The 22,757-nt window shown below is 41.4% G+C and overlaps 1 protein-coding gene across 2 annotated transcripts in view; it reads left to right on the forward strand.

The window, feature by feature from the left end:
- Nucleotides 1-22,486, forward strand: part of rai14 (retinoic acid induced 14) — a 56,850-nt gene extending 34,364 nt beyond the window's left edge. The window contains exons 8-21 of one of the 2 annotated variants that reach the window (XM_080875724.1): nucleotides 10,475-10,581; nucleotides 10,735-10,919; nucleotides 11,406-11,431; nucleotides 11,795-11,881; nucleotides 13,509-13,598; nucleotides 13,778-13,903; nucleotides 14,419-14,520; nucleotides 18,150-18,857; nucleotides 19,069-19,547; nucleotides 20,182-20,350; nucleotides 20,461-20,628; nucleotides 20,704-20,862; nucleotides 21,236-21,301; nucleotides 21,539-22,486. In XM_080875724.1, coding sequence (XP_080731850.1) covers nucleotides 10,475-10,581; nucleotides 10,735-10,919; nucleotides 11,406-11,431; nucleotides 11,795-11,881; nucleotides 13,509-13,598; nucleotides 13,778-13,903; nucleotides 14,419-14,520; nucleotides 18,150-18,857; nucleotides 19,069-19,547; nucleotides 20,182-20,350; nucleotides 20,461-20,628; nucleotides 20,704-20,862; nucleotides 21,236-21,301; nucleotides 21,539-21,625 — 2,559 coding nt within the window. In that variant the 3' untranslated portion in view covers nucleotides 21,626-22,486. The remainder of the gene's footprint in view (nucleotides 1-10,474; nucleotides 10,582-10,734; nucleotides 10,920-11,405; nucleotides 11,432-11,794; nucleotides 11,882-13,508; nucleotides 13,599-13,777; nucleotides 13,904-14,418; nucleotides 14,521-18,149; nucleotides 18,858-19,068; nucleotides 19,548-20,181; nucleotides 20,351-20,460; nucleotides 20,629-20,703; nucleotides 20,863-21,235; nucleotides 21,302-21,538) is intronic. The other variant, XM_080875725.1, reaches the window with a different exon arrangement.
- The last annotated feature ends 271 nt before the right edge of the window (nucleotides 22,487-22,757 follow it).

The following is a 22,757-nucleotide window of genomic DNA, read 5'->3' on the forward strand; positions in this document are numbered from 1 at the left end:
TTCATTGTTATGCCCTCATAATTCTTCAGCATCCGTGTATTTGGATTTGAGTGGGTTGAGATTTTTTACTCTACTATTTACTCTCCGTTTCTTGGCATTTCTAGATACTTTTTTATTGCCTGTTATAATTTGACATTGATATGATGTGCTCATATATTCATATGATGTAGTATTACACATTCAGCTGTTATCTATTAAACAGTTAGGTTGAGCAAGTAGTGCAGTAAATTGTTTACACACTGATGTATAATTATCACACAGTGAGAGAGCAACTGTGGATAGAGTATGCTCACTGTGGTCACTTAAAATCTTAACTAAGTTACTTTTACCTGAGTAATGAAGTATGTTTACATTTTACTTGTAAAGTAATATTTCTGCACTACTTTTACATAACTGAAGGAGCCCCTTTAAACGGAGCAACTGGGAATAAACTTGATCATACACAAGCAACTACTGCAATACAGTGTTGTAGTAAGATATGTTTGAAATAGTCTAAGACTGCAGAAATGCTGCAAACACAATTAAGCTTCATCTGAGGTTGTAGTATACCATAAACGTACAAGTTCCCCTGAGCTGTAGTGTTGTTTATTCATCTAGATTGCTTAGGATTCAGTTGCTAAATGTTGGAGCTACCTGCTGAAGACAGAGGTGTGGTGCTCAAAGCAAAAGAAAAGAAAATGCATTGAAAAAGTCAGAAAAAGCGGTGTCTCTTTACAGAAATCATGAACTGGTTGCTAGTTGTTAGCCGCTTCATGTAGGAACTGTTGCCCTTTGAGCTGTGATATACTTGCCAACTTTATCACTGCAGGAAGGCTTTAAAAAATGTGAAGGAGGGCATAATCGTAGAGTCTTGCTTGTGAAATAATCATAAATTTTTAAAGATGGCGCCGGTGAGGTCGGCTGCCGTCACGACTGCTCCGACCACTTTTTCTTTGTCTTTGTTTTTTAAGTTAGTTTTCAGCGTTTCTAAATCGGCAAAATCACCACCATTGGGTACATTAGGTATGACAGTGACACTCTTGTTTCTATTGGTTTACAATGTACTCACAATTCGAAGTTTTTAACTCCGGATCCGAGCTGGCCGAGTGAGATCTTGAGGGAGAACAAAGGGAAGCGGCGGCGGCCTAGAGGGAAGCGAGCCGGCGTCAGGAACAGGCTGAGAGCTCGTGCACACCGCACACCTCTGCCTAGCATCCTGCTCGCCAACGTCCAGTCACTGGAGAACAAGCTTGACGACCTCAGGGGCAGGGTAAAGTTCCAGAGAGACATTCGGGACTGCAATCTCCTCTGCTTCACCGAGACATGGCTGAACCCAGCGGTGCCGGACCACGCCATCCAGCCGGCCGAGTTCTTCTCGGTTCACCGCATGGACAGGACACGGGACTCGGGGAAGTCAAGGGGAGGCGGCGTGTGTTTAATGGTGAACAACAACTGGTGCAACAGTGCGAACGTTGTTCCTCTCACACGCTCCTGCACACCAAATCTGGAACTGCTGTCCATCATGTGTCGTCCTTTTTATCTACCTCGGGAATTTACATCGGTCATTATAAGTGCCGTTTATATTCCACCACAAGCGGACACGGTCACCGCCTTATGCGAGCTGCATGAGGCACTCACACAGCACCAGACACAACACCGGGACGCTGCGCTTATTGTGACGGGGGACTTTAATAGCGCCAACCTCAAACGCGCAGCGCTGAACTTTTATCAACACATCTCCTGCCCCACCAGAGGTGAAAGGACACTGGACCACTGCTACACTACAGTCAAGGACGGCTACAAGGCACAATCCCGCCCTCCTTTTGGCAAATCTGATCACGCCGCCATCTTCCTCATCCCAAAATACAAACAAAGGCTGAAACAGGAAGTTCCGGTTCAGAGGAAGGTCGCGCGCTGGACGGATCAATCGGTGGCCGCGTTACAGGACGCACTCGATGACGCAGACTGGGGCATGTTCAGAAACAGCTCCGACGATGACGTCAACGTGTTTACGGAAGCGGTTGTGGGATTCATCGGGAAACTAGCGGATGATACCGTGGAGACAAAGACTATCACAACGTTTCCCAACCAGAAGCCGTGGGTGGATAAAACCATCCGCGACGCTCTGAGATCCCGCACCGCTGCCTACAACACGGGACTCATGACGGGGGACATGGACCCGTACAAAGCCGCGTCATATAACGTGCGGAGGGCGGTGAAAGAGGCGAAGCAGCGCTACGGGAGGAAACTAGAGTCACAACTCCAACAGAGTGACTCTAGGAGCCTGTGGCGGGGACTAAGGACAATAACGGACTATAAAGCACCACCAACCGGTATGACGAACGCGGCCGTGACTCTGGCAGACAAGCTGAACACTTTCTATGCTCGCTTCGAGGCTGCAGCTAAGGACTCCAACAATGCTAGTGTTAGCGGCGCTAACGGCTGCAGACAGGAAGATACTGCCAGCACCGGAAACGTGCTCGTCATCTCCGAGCATGAAGTAAGGAGAGCCTTCAAGAGAGTGAACACCAGGAAAGCAGCAGGACCAGACGGCATCCCAGGTCGTATCCTAAGAGACTGCGCATACCAGCTAGCTCCTGTGTTCACTGAGATATTCAACATCTCTCTATCTCAGTCGGTGATCCCCACATGCTTCAAAGAGTCCATCATTGTTCCTGTCCCGAAGAAACCCCTGCTTCTCTCAATGACTATCGCCCTGTAGCCCTCACCTCAGTAGTGATGAAGTGCTTTGAACGCCTGGTCAGAGACTTCATCATTTCTTCACTACCAGACACACTGGACCCACTACAGTTTGCTTACCGTCCAAATCGTTCCACAGACGATGCCATCTCTCATCTCCTCCACACATCACTCACTCACTTGGACACTAGAAGGGGGAATTATGTTAAAATGCTCTTCATAGACTACAGCTCTGCATTTAACACCATAATTCCCTCCACACTCACCACCAAGCTGGAGCATCTGGGACTCAGCTCATCTATGTGTCTGTGGATCTCCAACTTCCTAACTGGCAGACCACAGGCAGTAAGGATGGGCGGACATGTCTCAGCCTCCACCACTCTCAGCACTGGAGCCCCCCAGGGGTGTGTTCTGAGCCCCCTGCTGTACTCTTTGTACACATATGACTGTGTGGCCACTACCAGCTCCACCACCATCATCAAGTTTGCTGACGACACCGTCGTGGTGGGCCTGATCTCTGATAACAACGAGACGGCCTACCTGAAGGAGATTAGGAATCTGGAGAACTGGTGCCAGAGGAACAACCTCCTTCTAAACGTCAGTAAGACAAAGGAGCTGATAGTGGACTTCAGCACTAAGCAGGAGAGGAACTACCAGACCCCTGTCATCAACGAGTGCCCAGTGGAGAGAGTGGACAGCTTCAAATACCTCGGAGTTCACATCACGCAGGACCTGTCATGGTCCTGTCACATCAACACCGTGGTGAAAATGGCCCGTCAGCGTCTCTACCACCTCAGACGCTTGAGAGACTTCCAACTGCCCTCCAAGGTGCTCAGGAACTTTTACTCCTGCACCATAGAGAGCATCCTGACGGGAAACATCTTAACCTGGTTCGGGAACAGCACCATGCAGGACAGACGAGCTCTACAGAGGGTTGTGCGGTCAGCTGAGCGCACCATCCACTCCGAGCTCCCTGACCTGCACTCAATCTACAGCAGGCGGTGCTGGACCAAGGCCAGGAAGATCGTGAAGGACCTCAGCCATCCCAACAACAGACTGTTCTCTCTGTTGAGGTCAGGAAAGCGATTCCGCTCTCTGAAGACCAACACAGAGAGACTGAGGAGGAGCTTCTTCCCGCAGGCGATACGGTCTCTCAATCACACCACCACACAGTACTGACCCACACATACAGTTCTTACACACACACTGGACATTCTGGACATTGTTTCACTTCATTACTTAAATCACGCTGCTGTTATTGTGTATATGCTGCTGTTATTGTGTATATATTTATTTATATTTCTTCATACATTCTTATATAGTTCTATATTGTGTATTTTGTTGTACAGTTATTTTATTTTCAACTTTAATTTATATATTTTATCTTATTCTCCCAGTTAAATTTACCCTTCATTCTAATTTGTGTTGTACAGTTATTTCATTTTTAACCTTAATTTATATTTTATTCCTTCCTAGTTAAATTTACCCTTTTTAATTTTTCATATTTATTTCCTATCTTATTCATAGCCTTTTCCTTTTTTGTTTTCTTTAGGTCACGAGCAGTTGTCCAAGCATTTCACTACATATCGTACTGTGTATGACTGTGTACGTGACAAATAAAATTTGAATTGTAGAAATTGACTATAACTGTGTCCTTCATTTGGTTGGTGGGCGCAGTTAGGATCCATTTCAATTATATCAAACTGAGGAAAAAATTTTTATATTTTATTTTGAAGTGAACTGTCCTTTTGAAAGCTCACATCACAAGGTGCTCAGCTGTCCTGTCCTTATAATGACTGGCTCTGTGTAACTGCTCATTTTCCTTATGTTAAACACAGTTTGTGATCTGCGTTGGGGTAATACGTGTACCCTGCTTTCGAGTCATAGCTCAAACATTTCTACATGGCAAAATTACAGCATTTGTGTGCATTCCTGGCAGCATGGCTAAAATTAAAGCATGAGTCAAATTTTGGCTCGTATAGTGGAGAACATCCATATACAGTAGTGATGGGCAGATGAAGCCCCATGAAGCACTGAAGCTTTTCATCCAATTGGTTCACCCCAACGCGAAGCTTCATGAAGCTTCATTTGCTCTAGCAGGACACCTACTGGACGTAAAAATAATAGCTGGCATGAATTTGAAGAGTGTGGCATTTTGCACACAGCCTGTAAATGTCAACAACAAAAGGAGTGTGTAAAACATGTATATTGTAGTGATGGCAGTATACTGTGTATATTTATAGTGGCAGTATGGGAAATGATTATTTGGAAATGCTTGAAATGGAAATGATCATTTACTGTGAGGTGAGGTGTGGTTGGGGTGTGGACAGTGGTTGTGCTTTTGTAACGTTGAGGTATGGACAGCTACACACTGAGGCTTTGAGCCTCAGTCCTGCCTGTTCACATTTTATTCTGTAAAAACTAAATTTTCACTGCTTTTATGACCTTTTTAGTGGGGAGAACATAGCTAGGATTTAATGATTTAACAAATCTTTTGAATCCTTTGTCCTCCACAATGCTAAATGGCTGGGAGTCCTCAATCACCATGCTAACCAGGTCTTCATCTATTTGAGATTGTTCTCCTGAGGAAAGACAATAAAGATAAAGCACAAATATAAATATCACATACGTAACTTATAACAGTTGTATAATATTGTTATATCATTTAGTAACATTACTGCATGCTATATTATCATGGCATTTGATGGCTCACCTGGTCTTGCTCCACAATCGGTGTTCCCCTTATTCTCATGCAAAGCTCTGTAGTGCCTAAGCATGGATGAGGTGTTGTTGTTATATCCCAGCTCCCTGGCACATAGAAAACACTTCACCTTGTACAAAAGTCAAGACAGCTCAACATAAATTGTATTGCACCATCAGTATCATGAAAATACATCTTCTGTAGAAATTTACATACCTTGTTGGGAGGAATAAGATCAAAATGTTCCCACACAGGGGAGGACATCCTCCTCTTCTTAGCTGGCTCCATTCTCTCCTGACTTTCTCTCCTCACTCTCATAAACCTCCAAACGGTCTCCAAACTCTCACTAACCGCAACTCTCCATCAAACACCCACATTTTTGAATGAAGTCTGAGGGGTTTATATCGCTGTCATATCTCGCGGCAAAGTTCGAACCACTTCATGAACCAGTCACGTGGTACAGCCGGGCAGCGAGGCTTCGGACGTCATCATTTTCAGCTCCTCCCATAAATGAAGCAAGCCTCGATACGCGCTTCGCGGAAACGCCCCCTCCATTACTCGACACACGCTCCGAAGCCTCGATACAGAACGTCCCATCACTAATATACAGTATACAAGGAAGTAGCTGGGTGAGTGCAAGATTGGAAACAAAGATAAATATTTCTACAACATAAAATGATTGTTGTCTTTAATGGCGCTCAACTACCTGAGAACTGAGACTCTTCCCACTGATTCATTTTCCTGCCATTTTTCATGAGTAAGAGGTGTTGTTCTTACATTTAATAGTCACATGCAGAGGCCTGCATGTATGTGCAGTATCAGTGTGTACATGAAACAAGAAAATGAAAGTATGCAGCTACTTGTAAATGATCTGGTTTTGTTAGGCTCCAAGATGTCTGGTCCATTATCTTCTATGTTTAATGACCAAAATCAACAACTTCATTAGGTATAGCTGGTCAGCTGCTTGTTGTGAAACTCAGTGCCTTTAAGATATAGATTACCTGATTATTATTATTATTATTATTATTTTAATTATAGAGGTTAATTTATAGAGGTAGCCCCACTGAGTCTCAATGTCTCATTTACTAGCAAGACCTGTTTCAGACAAACATATTAAAATTACAATGAAGTTCAAACAGCATGGGGAAGAAAGGTGATTTAAGTGACTGAATTTAGCATGTTTGTTGATGTTAGATGGGCTGGTCTCAGTATATTAAAAACTGCTGATTTACTGGGATTTTCCTGCACAACCACCACTATAGAACAGTTAAACTGTCAAATTTTATATTCTGGGTCACATATAGCACATTTTGAGTTTAAGTGGGCCGGACCAGTGAAAGTGCCCCTTCAGTCAGTGTAAAGAAATTTAATTAAACCTTTATTATAGTTCAGAAATAGCTCAGAAAAAGAAGCGCAGTTTCAACTGTGTGTCTCAGTTTTATTACATTATAAATATAAAAAGCATGAGAAGACCACACTGGAAGCGAGTCCTGTCAGTAAAGAACAGAAAACTGAGATTGCAGTTTAAAATTGGACAAATTGGAAAAATGTTTGCCTCATCTGACAAGTCTTAATTTCTGCTGCAATATTTAGACGGTTGGATGAGAATTTAGTGGAAACAACATGAAAACATTGATCTATCCTGCCTAGTATCAACAGTTCAGGCTTGTGGTGGCAGTGTAATATTTGGGGGGCATATTTTTTTGGCACACTTTGGTCCCTTAGTACCAACTGAGCATTGTTAAAAAAAACACCACAACCTACCTGAGCATTGTTACTGACCATGTGTATCCCTTTGTGACAACTTCTGTTAACTGCTTCCAGCAGGATAAAGCCCCATTTCACCAAACTCATATTTCAAACTGGTTTCTTGAGCATGACAATATGTTCACTGTACTCGAATTGCCACCAGATCTCAGTCCAACAGAGCACCTTTGTGGTGTGGTGAAACAGGAGATTGTCATCATGGATGTGTCATCTGACGTGTCATCTGACAAGTCTTCAGGAACTATGTGATGCTGTCATGTCAATATGGACCAAATGTTTTAAAGAAATATTTTCAGCACCTTGTTGAATCTGTGCCATGAAGTATTATGGTGGGCCTGAAAGCAAAAGGAGGTCTAACCCAGTGCTAGCAATGTGTAACTAATTAAGTAGCCATTGACTGTACATGCAACCAGCAGACTGACGGTTTTAGGATCCTGTTCATACAAACAAAGACACTATTTGGATTTAAACCAGTTTTCAGGTGGCAAATGAACATATAATGGTAATGCTGAGAATACTGTTGCATGGTGAGTGTATTCAGGTTTAAGCAGAGCTGTGTTTTTATTTTAGTTGTCTTGATTGACAGGCCTCTCTGACTGTAACACCTTGTCCTAACAGTTAACTTGTCATGCATCACCTCTGCCCAGCGTTTACACTGTTGCCCATATTTGGGTAATATGGCTTTAAATGTCAGACACGATGACAGCAAGTTAGAAACACAGCGAGTAACACATGCCAGCAAACTAGCAGTAATACACCTGTGCGCCCACATGCCTTTATACACACGCATTGAACCTATTACCCAGAGAAGAACAAAATTACTTCTGTCTTTTAGATTCCAGAGAAATATAAAACACAGACAGGGCAAACACAGACACATGCCTGTTAAAGTGTTTAGCAGAGCTCAGAGGAACCCAGAGCATAGTTCTGTTCTCTGTGGTGTGTGAAAGCAGCAGCCTTGTAATATAAAACACACACAAAACTATGCTGACAGACGTTAGTGCTTCTTGAAGTTCGTTTTCCTACTTTTTTTTTTTTTTTTCAGGAAAGACTTGGATCCCCCTCCCCCAAACATGTTTCACAGTGGAAATGTCTGTTAAACAACTCAGTGCTGAAGAGTATTATCTATTGCTCCTCATAGTTTTTAGAAACTACAGTGGCTTGCAAAAGTATTCGGCCCCCTTGAACTTTTCCACATTTTGTCACATTACAGCCACAAACATGAATCAATTTTATTGGAATTCCACGTGAAAGACCAACACAAAGTGGTGCACACGTGAGAAGTGCAACGAAAATCATACATGATTCCAAACATTTGTTACAAATAAATAACTGCAAAGCGGGGTGTGCGTAATTATTCAGCTCCCTGAGTCAATACTTTGTAGAACCACCTTTTGCTGCAATTACAGCTGCCAGTCTTTTAGGGCATGTCTCTACCAGCTTTGCACATCTAGAGACTGAAATCCTTGCCCATTCTTCTTTGCAAAACAGCTCCAGCTCAGTCAGGTTAGATGGACAGCGTTTGTGAACAGTAGTTTTCAGATCTTGCCACAGATTCTCGATTGGATTTAGATCTGGACTTTGACTGGGTCATTCTAACACATGGATATGTTTTGTTTTAAACCATTCCATTGTTGCCCTGGCTTCATGTTTAGGGTCGTTGTCCTGCTGGAAGGTGAACCTCCGCCCCAGTCTCAAGTCTTTTGCAGATTCCAAGATGTTTTCTTCCAAGATTGCCCTGTATTTGGCTCCATCCATCTTCCCATCAACTCTGACCAGCTTCCCTGTCCCTGCTGAAGAGAAGCACCCCCAGAGCATGATGCTGCCACCACCATATTTGACAGTGGGGATGGTGTGTTCAGAGTGATGTGTAGTGTTATTTTTCCGCCACAAATAGCGCTTTGCATTTTGGCCACCAGAAAGTTCCATTTTGGTCTCATCTGACCAGAGCACCTTCTTCCACATGTTTGCTGTGTCCCCCACATGGCTTGTTGCAAACTGCAAATGGGACTTCTTATGGTTTTCTGTTAACAATGACTTTCTTCTTGCCACTCTTCCATAAAGGCCAACTTTGTGCAGTGCACGACTAATAGTTGTCCTATGGACAGATTCCCCCACCTGAGCTGTAGATCTCTGCAGCTTGTCCAGAGTCACCATGGGCCTCTTGGCTGCATTTCTGATCAGCGCTCTCCTTGTTCGGTCTGTGAGTTTAGGTGGACGGCCTTGTCTTGGTAGGTTTACAGTTGTGCCATACTCCTTCCATTTCTGAATGATCGCTTGAACAGTGCTCCGTGGGATGTTCAAGGCTTGGGAAATCTTTTTGTAGCCTAAGCCTGCTTTAAATTTCTCAATAACTATCCCTGACCTGTCTGGTGTCTAAATCCAATCGAGAATCTGTGGCAAGATCTGAAAACTGCTGTTCACAAACGCTGTCCATCTAACCTGACTGAGCTGGAGCTGTTTTGCAAAGAAGAATGGGCAAGGATTTCAGTCTCTAGATGTGCAAAGCTGGTAGAGACATACCCTAAAAGACTGGCAGCTGTAATTGCAGCAAAAGGTGATTCTACAAAGTATTGACTCAGGGGGTTGAATAATTACGCACACCCCACTTTTCAGTTATTTATTTGTAAAAAATGTTTGGAATCATGTATGATTTTCGTTCCACTTCTCACGTGTGCACCACTTTGTGTTGGTCTTTCACGTGGAATTCCAATAAAATTGATTCATGTTTGTGGCTGTAATGTGACAAAATGTGGAAAAGTTCAAGGGCGCCGAATACTTTTGCAAGCCACTGTATACCCTTATGCCTGTGATGAAGTAGCTCTCTCTAGACTGGGAATTTCCCTTATCCATCTTAGGCAGTCAAATATTTATGCTTGAGCATTACAAGACTGAGGTTAAGTGAAGGGTTACACTTGGGGTCAGACCCTGACAGTCCTGGAGAAAAATGGGATAGCCTGTCTTATGAAATACTGCAGTCATCCACCAACTCTCTGCAACCTGCTGAGCTCAGTCAGTAATATGATTTGGGGGATTTTCCCATGCTCTTATTTCTTTCATCTTAAACATACCATCTGAATTTTTTCTGTTTATCTGCTGGGGAATTCATTTAGAGCAGCAGACATTCACTCATTTTTCACACAGGCCTGAGATTTTTCTCACCTTACACACAGTTACCATAGTCTGTCAAGGCCCACGCTGTGACTAGTTATATTGCTGTGGGTGTGCGTCCATTTAAATCTGTGTCATGTTGTCTTGTCTTTTATTTTTCTCTATAGGATGATTTTAGTCATTTTGTTTTCTCGTTTTTGTTTGTTTCTCCTATAGGATGGCCTCACTTCCTTGCTGTTGGCAGCCAAACACAGTCATGCAGAAGTATGCAGCACTTTGCTCGACTTTGGTTCTGAAATCAACACTTCTGACAACAGTGGCAGGTATACAAAACAAAAAAACAACAAAAAAAGACCCCAACAAAGTCGACACACAATAAGACACAGGGAAAAAATTACAAATAAATTGTTGCTCATTGTAGGATATTTGATTGATGTTGAAGTGGTGATCAGTATGCTGTGTTGTCTGTGTTGTAGGACGGCCTTGATGCTCGCAACAGAGTCCAACGCAGTATCTGTTGTTGAAGTGTTGGTTCAGAGAGGAGCAGACTTGTCAGCTGTAGATGCAGAAGGCCATGAGGTTTTACATTACGCTAAGGTCTCAGGCAGCTCTGAAACCAAAACTGCCCTTTCAGCTGCACTAAACAAGCATCAGGTCTCAGGTAAGAGTTGTGCATAAACACAAACCTACAGTTCAGAGAAAGATAGGAAGTGAGTGCAGGTGGCTTTATGCAAGTGTTGAGGAAGTATTCAGTAAAGGTTTGTATGTAAATTTTGCGGACAATGTCACTCAGGCTGCGGTAGGCAGGCATATTTGTTTTTAGTTTTTTCCCCCTCCCCCCTTAAGGGCATTGCAGTGAACCAGTACATTTCCAGGGAAACTTACTCTGTACCTAATCTCAGTCTTAACCCTAACCAAAAACAATGTGAGATCCAGTCTTAATGCTTTCAGGGGTTTTTTGCCCTCCCAAAACCTGATCAGTGCCAATAAAAACACACATACTGCCCCTGTGAGACAGAGATCCATACTGCTCTGGGTTCAACACAAGTTAACACTGCCACCTGCAGTTGGTTTCCTGTTACTGTTGAAGTTTTCTTAGATGTTTAGTGTGTTGTACCTAACAATACCTGTCCATCTTTTTTGGCAGATACGAAGTCTCCTAAAAGTCCCCAGGTAAGATATCGACCATCAAAAGTACTAAAACATGTGAAATTCCACAGCGGATGACAGTGAATAAACATTTTAGCACTGCCAACTGATTTATAGAATTAGGAAGTAAAATAAGGAATAAAACCAACTTCAGACTAATTTCAGTTTCATAGCTACAAATAATATAGTTCAGTTTCTCTCATGTGTTAGTGTCATAATTCCGAGCTTTGAAAAAAAAAACCTTTAATTGCTGTTTTTGAAAAAGAAACCTTAATTCTTACTGTAGCACCCACCGATTGACTCCTCTTACTAACCAGCACTGAATCCCACTTTTCTTTCTCTTTTTTTGGTCACCTTCCCTCTCTGCCTCTTTTGCTGGCTCTTCAGCATGATCAAGTAGCTAAGATAAGTGATGAACGGATCATAACTCCCAAAAAACGAAAAGCACCTCCACCTCCCATTAGCCCACCTCAGGTAAATGCATGTGTCTATGTCTGGCAGCTTGTACCAGTGTGCCACTCTCCATATTAATATTAATGCATGTTTGTAGTGTATTCATACAAAGTAATATAAGAACAAAATCAGCGATTGCTTATTTACATACTATCTGTAAAGGTCTCTTCGACAAACTATTAACTGATTTCTGGTGAGAAAATATCAGCCAAATGTTTCTGTTGATGTGCATGTATAATCACTGGCCACATTATTAGGTACAGCTTTCTAGTACTGGGTTGGAGCCTCTTTTGACTTCAGAACTGCCACAAGTCTCCATGGCAGATTTAATTAGGGGCTGGAAACATTCCTCAGAGATTTTGGTCCATATTGGCATGTTAGCATCAGATGTCCATAATGCAAGTCTCCCATTTCACCACATCCTGAAGAGCTGGTGACATTGGAGGTCATTTGAGTACCCTGTATTCCTTGTCATGTTCAAGAAACCAGTTTGAGATTGTTTCAGCTTTGTGGTGTGGCATGTTATGCTAGAGGACATGGTTAGCAACAATACCCAGGTATTAAGTGATGCTAAGTTGTTAGTAATAGGTGCAAAGTAAAAAAAGAATATATGCCAAGCATCAGATTCTCCATTCTCATGTTCAGTTTGAACTTATTACACATGCGGACTGTCTGGACACAAGGCAGGATGGATCCATGCTTTCATCATGCTTACTCACAATTTTGACCCTGCTATCTGAATCTTGCAGCAGAAATCAATACTCATTAGACAAGGCCACATTTTTTCCAGTCTTCTATTGTCTAATTTTGATGAGTCTGTGCCAATCAAAAGCCTCGCGTTCCTGTTCTTGGAGGATTTGGAGATGTTCTTCTGCAAGCCTCGATCGTATCAAGTGGTTATTTGAGTTACTGCTGTCTTCCTATTGGCTTAACGCAGTCCAGCAATGCTTCTCAGTTATCTAGCATCAGCAAGTAATTTTCACCCAGAGAACTACTGCTCACTGGATATTTTATCCCTTTCTGACCATTTTCTGTAAACCCTAGAGATGTTTTTTGTAGGAAAACCCATTAGATCAGCAGTTTCTTTAATAATCAGAAATTCTGTTACTCAGTTTGAACTTCAGCAGGTTGTCTTGACCAAGTATACATGCTTATATGTATTGAGTTGATGTCATGTGATTCGCTGATTAGGTATTTAGTATTAGGTATACTGAGCAGTTTAACAGGTAACCTATTAACGTGGCCAGTGTGTATATTTTATGCACTGACATAATTTATGTTATTTTAGTTGTTTAGTAAAACATTTCAAGTAAGTTATGTTATACATATGGGTTCAAAGTGCACACCATCAGCTTTAATTGTAAGGTTTTTGTATCCAAATTCAATTAAAAGTTTAGCGATTACAACTCTTTTAGCATTTAATATCTCTCTCTCTCTTTTTTTTTATTTTTTATTTTATTAAGAGGCCAAAGGAAAAAATTGTGGAAAGTGTGGCGTTTGCATTTGCAAGCTGTTTCTATAAACAGTCAGTGCAGTACAGGACATCCTTAGGGATTGTAAAATGTCTGAGAGATGGTAGCGACATTAAAAGTGGACAAATCAATGATAGTAATTTATCAGGAAAATTAATGCAACAATCTTCCTTTAGAGCTCTGGACCCTCTTCCCCTTCAATTGTTACATCTACTGGCACTCCAGCATCCAACAAAAGTGACACTCCTAAAAGATTCAACTACAAGGTAACAGAAAAACACAAGGTATTAAAAAAGAAATATGAAAGTAAAAGCTGCATTAGCCTTTAGGCTTCCATTTTAAGTACTTGGGTAAATTCTTTCCATCAGCCTTCATATGATGTTTTTTTTCCTCCCAGTTTTTTCTGCCACTCGTCACTCCTTTCTCCTCCCCTTTTTTTTCACAGGAAGATGAGATCAGAGGAACAGCATTGAAAGAGGAGGTTGACAAGGAGAGAAACATGCTGCTGGAAACAATCGAAGACCTGAAGCAAACGGTGGAGACGGTGACGGGTCCTGAGCTGGATACAAAGGTGACTAATATATAGTTGACAACACTTTGGTGCTTTATTTAAATTCCATATATGCAGGTTTTTAAACCGGGTGTATTGACTAGACCAAATTATCGGGAGAAAAATAATTAAATTAATAATAAGTATTAGCATGCCTTGTTCATGTGAGTACCCCACATAGAGTCAATATACTGCATTTATATGTATTTTATATGAAAGTTAATCTCTTTTCATGCATTTAGGAAAAACTTGAATCAGAGATGTTTGTGTTGTGCATATTTTTAACTGAATATTTTAACTTTAGATTAATCTTAAACAGTTTTCTACGTATAATATGTTTACAAAGAAGCCAGCCTGCTTTTGTAGTTTAGTGCTAAACAAACACAACAGCTTTTCAGCATTCTTGAAGGAGGTCTATACTAAGCTTAAGACGTGCCACGACTCGTGTTGTTTTTCAGTAGGCAGGTAGTGGTCCTTAGCGTTGTCTTTATGCCTCAGTCTGGTATGTGAATGTATGTGTGCGTATGTCCTGGCAGGCCGAGCAAAGTTTCACAGCGTCTGCTGCTCTGGTTTCTGTTCTGCAAGCCAAGATTATGGCTCTCACTTTGGAAAACCAGCAACTTGCAAGCAAACTTAAGGTATGTAACCCATTCATTCATGCTCAGGAGTTTAGCTATGAAATAAACAACCAAAAACAATCAACGAAACAACAGTAAACTGCTTGTTTAAGCCAGGTTACTACTGCAGATTGTTTAAAGTGATAGATTTTTAAAAAAATGTTTTCTGTTTTTTAACAAACCACAAATAATGTAGTAGAAGTAGAGAAAAACAGAAGCACAGAAGAAGTCGGCTTACAGTATTTCGGTGTTTGATCCTTTTATGCCCGGCGGGAAATCATGAAGATGATGAATGCCTCTTTACTGAGCGTGCTCGTTACACTTAGGAAATAGGAATGTGTCAGTTTAACTACAGATTACGTGACATTTGTTTGTGATTTAAGCCGGAGCCTGAAAAGCTTACGAAGACGATTGCGGTTGTTTTTGAAAGCGTTTAAGACTTCGAACAACAGGATTCAGTTTACAAGTATACTATTGTTTTGTTCCGTTTTTCACATTAATAAACACACAGAATAATTACACTTTTGTTTGTGTTTCCATTCTAAGTTTTGTCCTAGAGCTTATTTAAAGCATATTAAAAAGGTAATAACTTGTGTACTCTTTATGGTTAGCTGAATGCCTGGGAGCACTACGAAAACTGCAGAAAAACTCAGCCTAACAACAACAACAACAACAGGATTACCAGCAAACTGCACATTCTTAAAAGAAGGCAACCTATAGTGTGCATATGCATCAGTGCAATGACCTTACTGGCTTATGTGTCACGTGCAACGGTGTGTGTTTATTTCTGGTAACCAAAACGTAGTCCAACTTTTACATGTTTTAATTTAATGTTACTTTTAAACGTAATATTACTCAACACTGGTTTCTGTTTAACCTTCTAACCTTCTCTTTGATATTTGGGCTGATTGGGACCCAATGAGTGTAAAAACAAAGAATCACCAGATTTTTTATTTTTTTTTACCTGATTTTTTGTTCCTAAGAAAAACGAGAGCCACCTATGAGGATATTCGTTTAAAATTTTGATAAAACAGTATTAGTATAATGTCCTCATAAGTGGATATCAGGCCCTAGTAGAGCAAAATTAAATATTTTGGTCTAAATAACTCAAAATGTGATGTTCACATATGTGGACGCCAGGTCCTAGGAGGTTAAATAAATAAAGCTGACACTCTAATTATCCCTCCTGTCCTCCCTTAATGCTGCTAAGTGTTGCTCAGTACACTTGAGTAAATGAGCAATAATCCATTTGTGTAATATCTTATATTTAATTGTTAATTTAGTGGGTGTGTGCATTATTAATTAATCTGCCAATCCTGATCAAATTAAACAGTTGACCCAGCTTTGTGGTATTTTCATAAAGTGACTGTGCCCTAAAATTGTGTAAATGTGGCTGAGATTGAATCCACCAGATTGTGTGATAAAAAGAAAACATGGCCACTGGCTGTGGGTTGTAGTAAGAAGTGCCCTAAGTGTTCAGTAAGAATAGAAAAGTGAAAGTTTATAGTGTATTTTCATATTCATATAATTTTTTTTATAAATATAAATTGGAAAAAATATTTTATATGAAAAATTTGACTCCTATTCTTAAGACACCCACAGCTATATAAATACTAGAGATGGACCAATCCGATATTATGTATCATATGTGTCACGTGATAGAGCGGCTGTCTCTTCGAGACCTGTCGGCGGTCTGGTGGAGCGTTTGGAGCCTCACTACATGCTTCCAAACCGCGGCATTTAATTTCGAAGAAAACTATCCCAGAGAAGTAAAGCAAATGTGTATAAGTTCATCTCTGAATGTTTGAATAGTATTTCCGCGTTAAGCTAAACAACTGATATTTGGAGCCACAGCTGGACTGGCCATCGGAGTTTCATATTGAGGAGAAAAGGAATCGATTTGTCTCGTACTTCAGCTAGAATGGAAAAAAGACACAAAGCTGGAGTTATTCTGTTTTTGCTGCACAGCTGCCTCTTCTTCTCTCATTCTCTCCCCCTTCCTCCCCTGTTGCTACTTCAACCATGAAACTGATCAATGATCAGCTGGTCGGCTTTTCTGTCGCAAGTCCCGTTTTTCTTGTTTGTTTATCGCCCACTTTGCGCCAGAAAGAGGAGACCAGCGGATAAACAACAGTAGCACGTTTAAGCGTGGTCAGCTGTTGTTAGAATTGATTTAATATTACTTTCTAGTATTCGCTGGTGTTTGCTGGAGCCACGGCTGTAAAAGCTACTGCTCATTATATCGGTTTGGATATGTGGTGAGAGGGAAACATGAAGATGAAACCAGGAGATGTCCTGATGTTACTGAATCATCAAAGCTGAACAGTGATGGAGAAACAGGTTTACCTTTTAGGTGACAAGAATGAGTTGAAGGGAAGTTATGAACTGTTTCTGAGAGACAAATAACACCAGGATCCTTTTTTATGTAGCTGACAGCTGGTAACTGTGGAGGGGCGGGTCTAGCAAAGTTTTGCCAGGGGGGCTAGGCAGGGCATTAACAGGGAGAGGGGGGCACAAAAAATACTTTTCTTTGTTATTTCATTTAAAATGACTAACTTTTAATAAATAATTATCTGAATCTTACAACCAAAGTGGTCATCTGATTAAATGTCTAGAAATCCATAATTGTATACAAGTCTAATAATAATAATAATAATGGATTGGATTTATATAGCGCTTTTCGGGGCCCTCAAAGCGCTTTACAATGCCACTATTCATTCACTCTCACATTCATACACTGGTGGAGGCTGCCCACAGCTGCCCTGGGGCAGACTGACAGAAGCGAGGCTGCCATATCGCGCCATCGGCCCCTCTGGCCAACACCAGTAGGCGGTAGGGTCTTGTCCAAGGACACAACGACCAGGACAGAGAGCCCAGGGATCGAACCGGCGACCTTCCGGTTACAGATGCGATTCCCAACCCCCTGAGCCACGGTCGCCCCTAATATATACCCTAGTAAGCTATAGTACTTTTTCATTTGGGAAGGTACCATCTGTGCAGTCTGCAATTGAAGAATTGAAGAAAGATGTTGAATCTATTTAATTATTGCAGAAAAATAACTGATTTCTGTGCATTTGTTTTACACTTACATTAAATTAAAGTTGATTACGTCGATTAAGCATCGTGAGGTGGGGGGTGGTTCCCTAATATTTTTGCTGGGAGTTGTCAACCCTGCTAGTTAGGTTGTTTAATATTTCTGCTAAGTACTCTTTAAAACACCAGAATAGGGAGGATGGTCCAGGTTTAAGTGCATTAGATTGATCAGTGTTGCTGAACTATGAAATATTTTGGGTGCAGTGTATTTTTTGCATACAGGTATAACAGAATAGCTTTAGTGTTGTTGTTTATTTAAACTTGAGTATGAACTTATAAAAAATGCAGCAAGATATTAAAAAACAGTTTTATTGATTACAAAATACACTATATCGGATTCATATCAGTATCGGCAGATATCCACATTTATGATATCGATATCAGACATAAAAAGTGGTATCGTGTCATGTCTAATAAATACCTCTGTTTTTTTCTTTGTAATTAATCAATCCAAGCGAATGTGAGAGAAAAACATAGCTGCAGTTTCATTACTGAGCTTTTTGTATTTCCAGCCTCACTCACTTTCATTCACTTTTGCCTGTTCCCTCATCCCACAGAAACATCCATCCCTCCAAGGAAATGAAAACCTGAAGGAGAGGAGTCGTCCAAACAGCATTGCCTCCAACTCATCTTTCCACTCTACCCAGGATGAGTTTGAGTCATTGCCTCAAGTCCCCTCCACCACTCAAGTAGAAGGGGAAGATCCAGGAGCTGACTCTGTGATACTGGAGGAAGACGAGAGGGAGAAACTACGAGGAGGAGGCGAAGAGGAGATCAGATTGTTAAGGCAGACATTAGAGAAAGTTCAGATAAAACTGCTTGAAACCAGGAAGGAAAACCAGTCGCTTCAGGCTCAGCTGAAGCCAGAGCGAAGCAGGGAAAGAGAGGACAATGAAAGCGAGAGAGGAAGAGAGAGAGAGCTGATGGAGAGTCTAGCAGAGCTGCAAGCCAAGCTGACTGACACTCAGGAGAGATACCACCAAGCTGTGGAGGAAGTGGAGAATCTGAGAGTACAGGTGGGAACGAGAGAACGAGAGAGCCAGAGGCTTACATCATCCACACTTGAACATGAAGTAACGCAGCTAAAGGCCCAGCTCGCCCAATCAGAGTCAGAGGTAGATAAAGCAACACAACATATCAAACGTCTGGAAGAGGCACTGAAGAAGACGGAGGATGATAGAGAGAGCGCTAAAGAGAAAGAACAGAGGGCAGCACAACTTGAGGAGCTGTACAAGGAGGCACAGGAGGAAGTCAGGGTGCTCCAGGTAAATGCAGGGTTCTTCTATATGAACAAAATTGATTTGTCCAACCTTTGTAGTCTGTTTCATCTCTGCTTGAGGCTGACAATTCAAGATTTAGCTGATATCAGAGGAGCAGAGTTTTTTTTTCTTTTTCTTTAGACTGCTTTTTAAAATGCAGTTCGCCACATATCATTCATCTTTATGGCCTGCAATTTATCCCCTTTCTGTTGCTTAGGAGGCTCTAAAGGGCACAGTGCCTGTTGAATCTGCAGCCAAAGACTTTGAAGAGATGAAGGCTGCCCGAGATGAGGAAATCACTGGACTGCAGCTCCGCTGCAGGGAACTTTCACGCTCCTACAGTGAAACCAAAAATCAGCTCAATGCCACTCAGAAACAGCTGGCTGAAGCTCAAGCTGAGAAGAGTACCTCCCCCTCTCCAACTTTGGAACAACAGGTGCAGGTGTTAAACAGTAAGGTGGAGGAGCTGCAGAGGCTGCTAGCTGAGGCTGAGAAGAAATATTCATCTGCTCAAGAGGAGATTTCACTACTGAGGAAGGCGGCAGAGGTTCAGGCACAGAGCTCCGTGGCTCTTGCTGATCAAATGCAGGTGATGTCGTCTCTGGGTAATGCGATCAAAGAGCTGGAAAATGAGGTGGAAGCCTTGAAAGAGGAGCTACATCAAAAGACCACGCAGGTGGAGGCTCTTCAACACAGGTGAGTGAAAAATAGCAACACAAACACAAAACTAAATATGTCAAATTTTGATGATGAACATGTTTCCTATTTTTTACTGAGCTCCACCTTGGTTGGCTACAACAAAAATCGTACTTATACATTGACGCACCTGTATAAATAACCTTTTGGATAATGTGAAATGATAACAAGTAAAAGAACCTAATATTGTACTAATGATTATCAGTAAATGAGTATAAAATTAAGGCACAGACTATATATAAAAGAAGGATGCACATAGTGTACCACAAAATCACCGATAGGTCTTGTGGTGTAGCAGCCTCAAGTTTAGCATAATGATGCCAAAAGTGATCATAATGAGGTAATAGAGTGCTAGTATTAGTGTTATCAGCTAATACTAATTGGCTTGTTTAGGAATGTATATCTGTAGAATGGCAAGTTAATGAAAGAAAAAAACAAGCTGACTAATCTTGATTGTTAGAGAAATACATTTATCTCATTTTTTTTAAAATATGAAAATGAAAAAAATAAAAGATATTAAAATATATTCACATCAATTACAGGGTTACTGGGTTTATCCATTTCCATTAAATGTTCCTCCCTGCTAGAATAAAATGTACTTCTATTTACTACCATGTGTCCCCTTCACAAACAGGCTGACAGCTGAGAAGGATGTCACCCCAGATGACTCAGTCTCCCGCGTGGAGCATGACACAGTGCGGGAGCAGCTGGAAGGTGAAGTGAACCATCTGACACACCTCCTCCAGGAGGCCCTCAGGAAGCAGGATGAGATGGCCCTGGAGGCTGCTGATGCCTGGCAGAAGGTGGGAGGATAGGCAAAAACAACATATCCACTTTCCAAAGGCTCTTTTCTTTCTAACATTTAGTACTATCTATTCTTAACACTTATCTTAACCGCTCATCCATCCATCAGGCACGGGATAATGGTGCAGAGCGAGAAGCCCTGCAGGAGCTAGTTATGTCAAAGGAGAAGGAGAACCAGACGCTGACCTCCAAACTGGCCGAGTCCCAGGATGCTGTGTGTCAGCTCAAACAGCTGGTGGAGAATCACACTGCATCAGAGAGAGAAAAGAACAAGAGGGTCAGTAAGGAAATGGCAGCTAAAAGTATTTTCATTTCACGGTGAACTTGTTCAACTTGTTCTATCTTGTTGTAGATAGATGACCTGTCTCGAGAGGTGGTGAAACTGAAGGATGCCTTAAACAGCCTATCACAGCTCTCCTACAGCTCCTGCTCCCCCTCCAAACGACAGCAGCAAAATCAGCAACTCGAGACGATGCAGCAGCAAATCAAACAACTGCAGTACCAGCTTGCTGTAAGATTTCTCATTAATAATTAGCGAATCGGTTTAAAAGCTCCACAAAGGTCACAGAAATGTTCCCTTAAACTGCTTTTGTAATAAGTTACAGCACAATCTGTCACCACACACACACACACACACACACACACACACACACACACACACACACACACACACACACACACACACGTATAACAGCCATGGAAACAGCCACATTCCCAGGTTTGCCACCCCCAGGCTTCAGTTATAATCAGAGAGATCTGATGAGCTTATTCCTTACTGGAGTCACAACAGTGCAACCTTCTGGGGGCTCTGTAAATTACTTACACTAGCTTTGATATAAATAAAGTACAGTTGTTAAGTTTGGGTTTGCCTCATGTCTTTTTAGGAGTCAAAGAAGCAACACAGTGAAGTAGTGTCAGTTTACAGAATGCACCTCCTCTATGCTGTTCAGGTAAGTCCATCCATTTGTTTATGTCTTCTTGGACTACAGCTTAATGATGTTCACTTTTAAGGGATCAGGTCACCCTAACTAACTTTAAGTCAGGCATTCAGATACTTTTGTTTGTGATTCGTTGGAAGGTTTTTCAAATGAATGTCACTTAATATTATCCACCTAGTAATCACTTTAGCAGTTGTTTTCTTTATTTTTAGTCAGTTGACTAACTGACCGTCTGTCTTGGACCTTTAGGGTCAGATGGACGAGGACGTCCAGAAAGCCTTGAAGCAGATCCTGATGATGTGCAAGATGCCAAGCCAAGCCAACGAAGCCTCCTGAGACAAGCAGGGAGTGCTTTACCAAAAGCATGTTGTCAGACACACGGTGCCTCTGGATGAAGCTTGAGGATTTGTTTATAAGGAACTGGTTTACAATCAGGTGTTCATTGCCTTTACCTAATGTCATTTTGACCCAGTTACCTAACCTACACCTGGTATCAACATGTCTAGGTAGCTTACTGTAATGTGAACGCACATGTAGTTGAAGTCGGCCGTGTCCTCCCAGCTCATCTTCTTGTTAATCACATCGCATGCACAATCAAGACAATGAGAGGCTGTTTTAATACCAGGATGAATGCAAACATTCATGGACCGGCTGTCAGGATCTAGATATAGTGTGCATGTTCATACCAGGTGGAATTGGGGCGTTAATGTTAGCATGTTTGTCAGGTCAGGGTTGTGCTCATCAGCTCACTGATAATTCAGATAAACAGAGGAACCAGGTGTTTATCGTGTGTGTACCAGCCAAATTTAAAGTGTGTACATGTTAACACTACACTGAAGATGTGCAGTAACCCTAAATCACATGCAGTTCCACACATGCACCCATCAGCCCAGTGAAAACAGTGAGTCCGTTTCTGTTCAAGTGTCTATTTTATAATACAGCAGTGTTAGTATTATCTGAGTTTGCTGTAAAATGTTAACTGTCCACAATTTCCCGATAGAATTAAAATCATTTGTGCTGTGTTAACAATTGCATGAGTCTTTGCTCTACAGCAGCTCAAAAATTGCTGGACTTGTATGTAGAAAAAGCAAAATGCTGTTTGATTTTTTTCCTATCAGTTAAAAAAAAAAAATGTAAAAAAAATAATAATTATTGAGCCGTTTTACCCTGTCGTGTTTTTTGTTTTTTTTTAAATAACTGTACTTAAATGATAAGGGTTGATATCTTAGATGTCCTTGTTTTGTGTCAATGTTTTTCCTCGAATATAACAACGCACTATTGTTCCAGTGGCACCTGAATTAGAACATTTTCCTCTTAATATTATTATTATTATTATTATTTTTACATATGAGGGGTTAACTGTTTACTGTAGTAAAAAAGTAACAAATCTGAATTATAACAAAAGTCCAGCAGTGGGCTGAATATTTTTGTCTTTCTGACACAGAGGGGGATAAGAGTTTTACTTTTT

This window comes from Rhamphochromis sp. 'chilingali' (assembly GCF_963969265.1).
Source record: "Rhamphochromis sp. 'chilingali' genome assembly, chromosome: 2".
In the NCBI taxonomy this organism is placed as follows: domain Eukaryota; kingdom Metazoa; phylum Chordata; class Actinopteri; order Cichliformes; family Cichlidae; genus Rhamphochromis; species Rhamphochromis sp. 'chilingali'.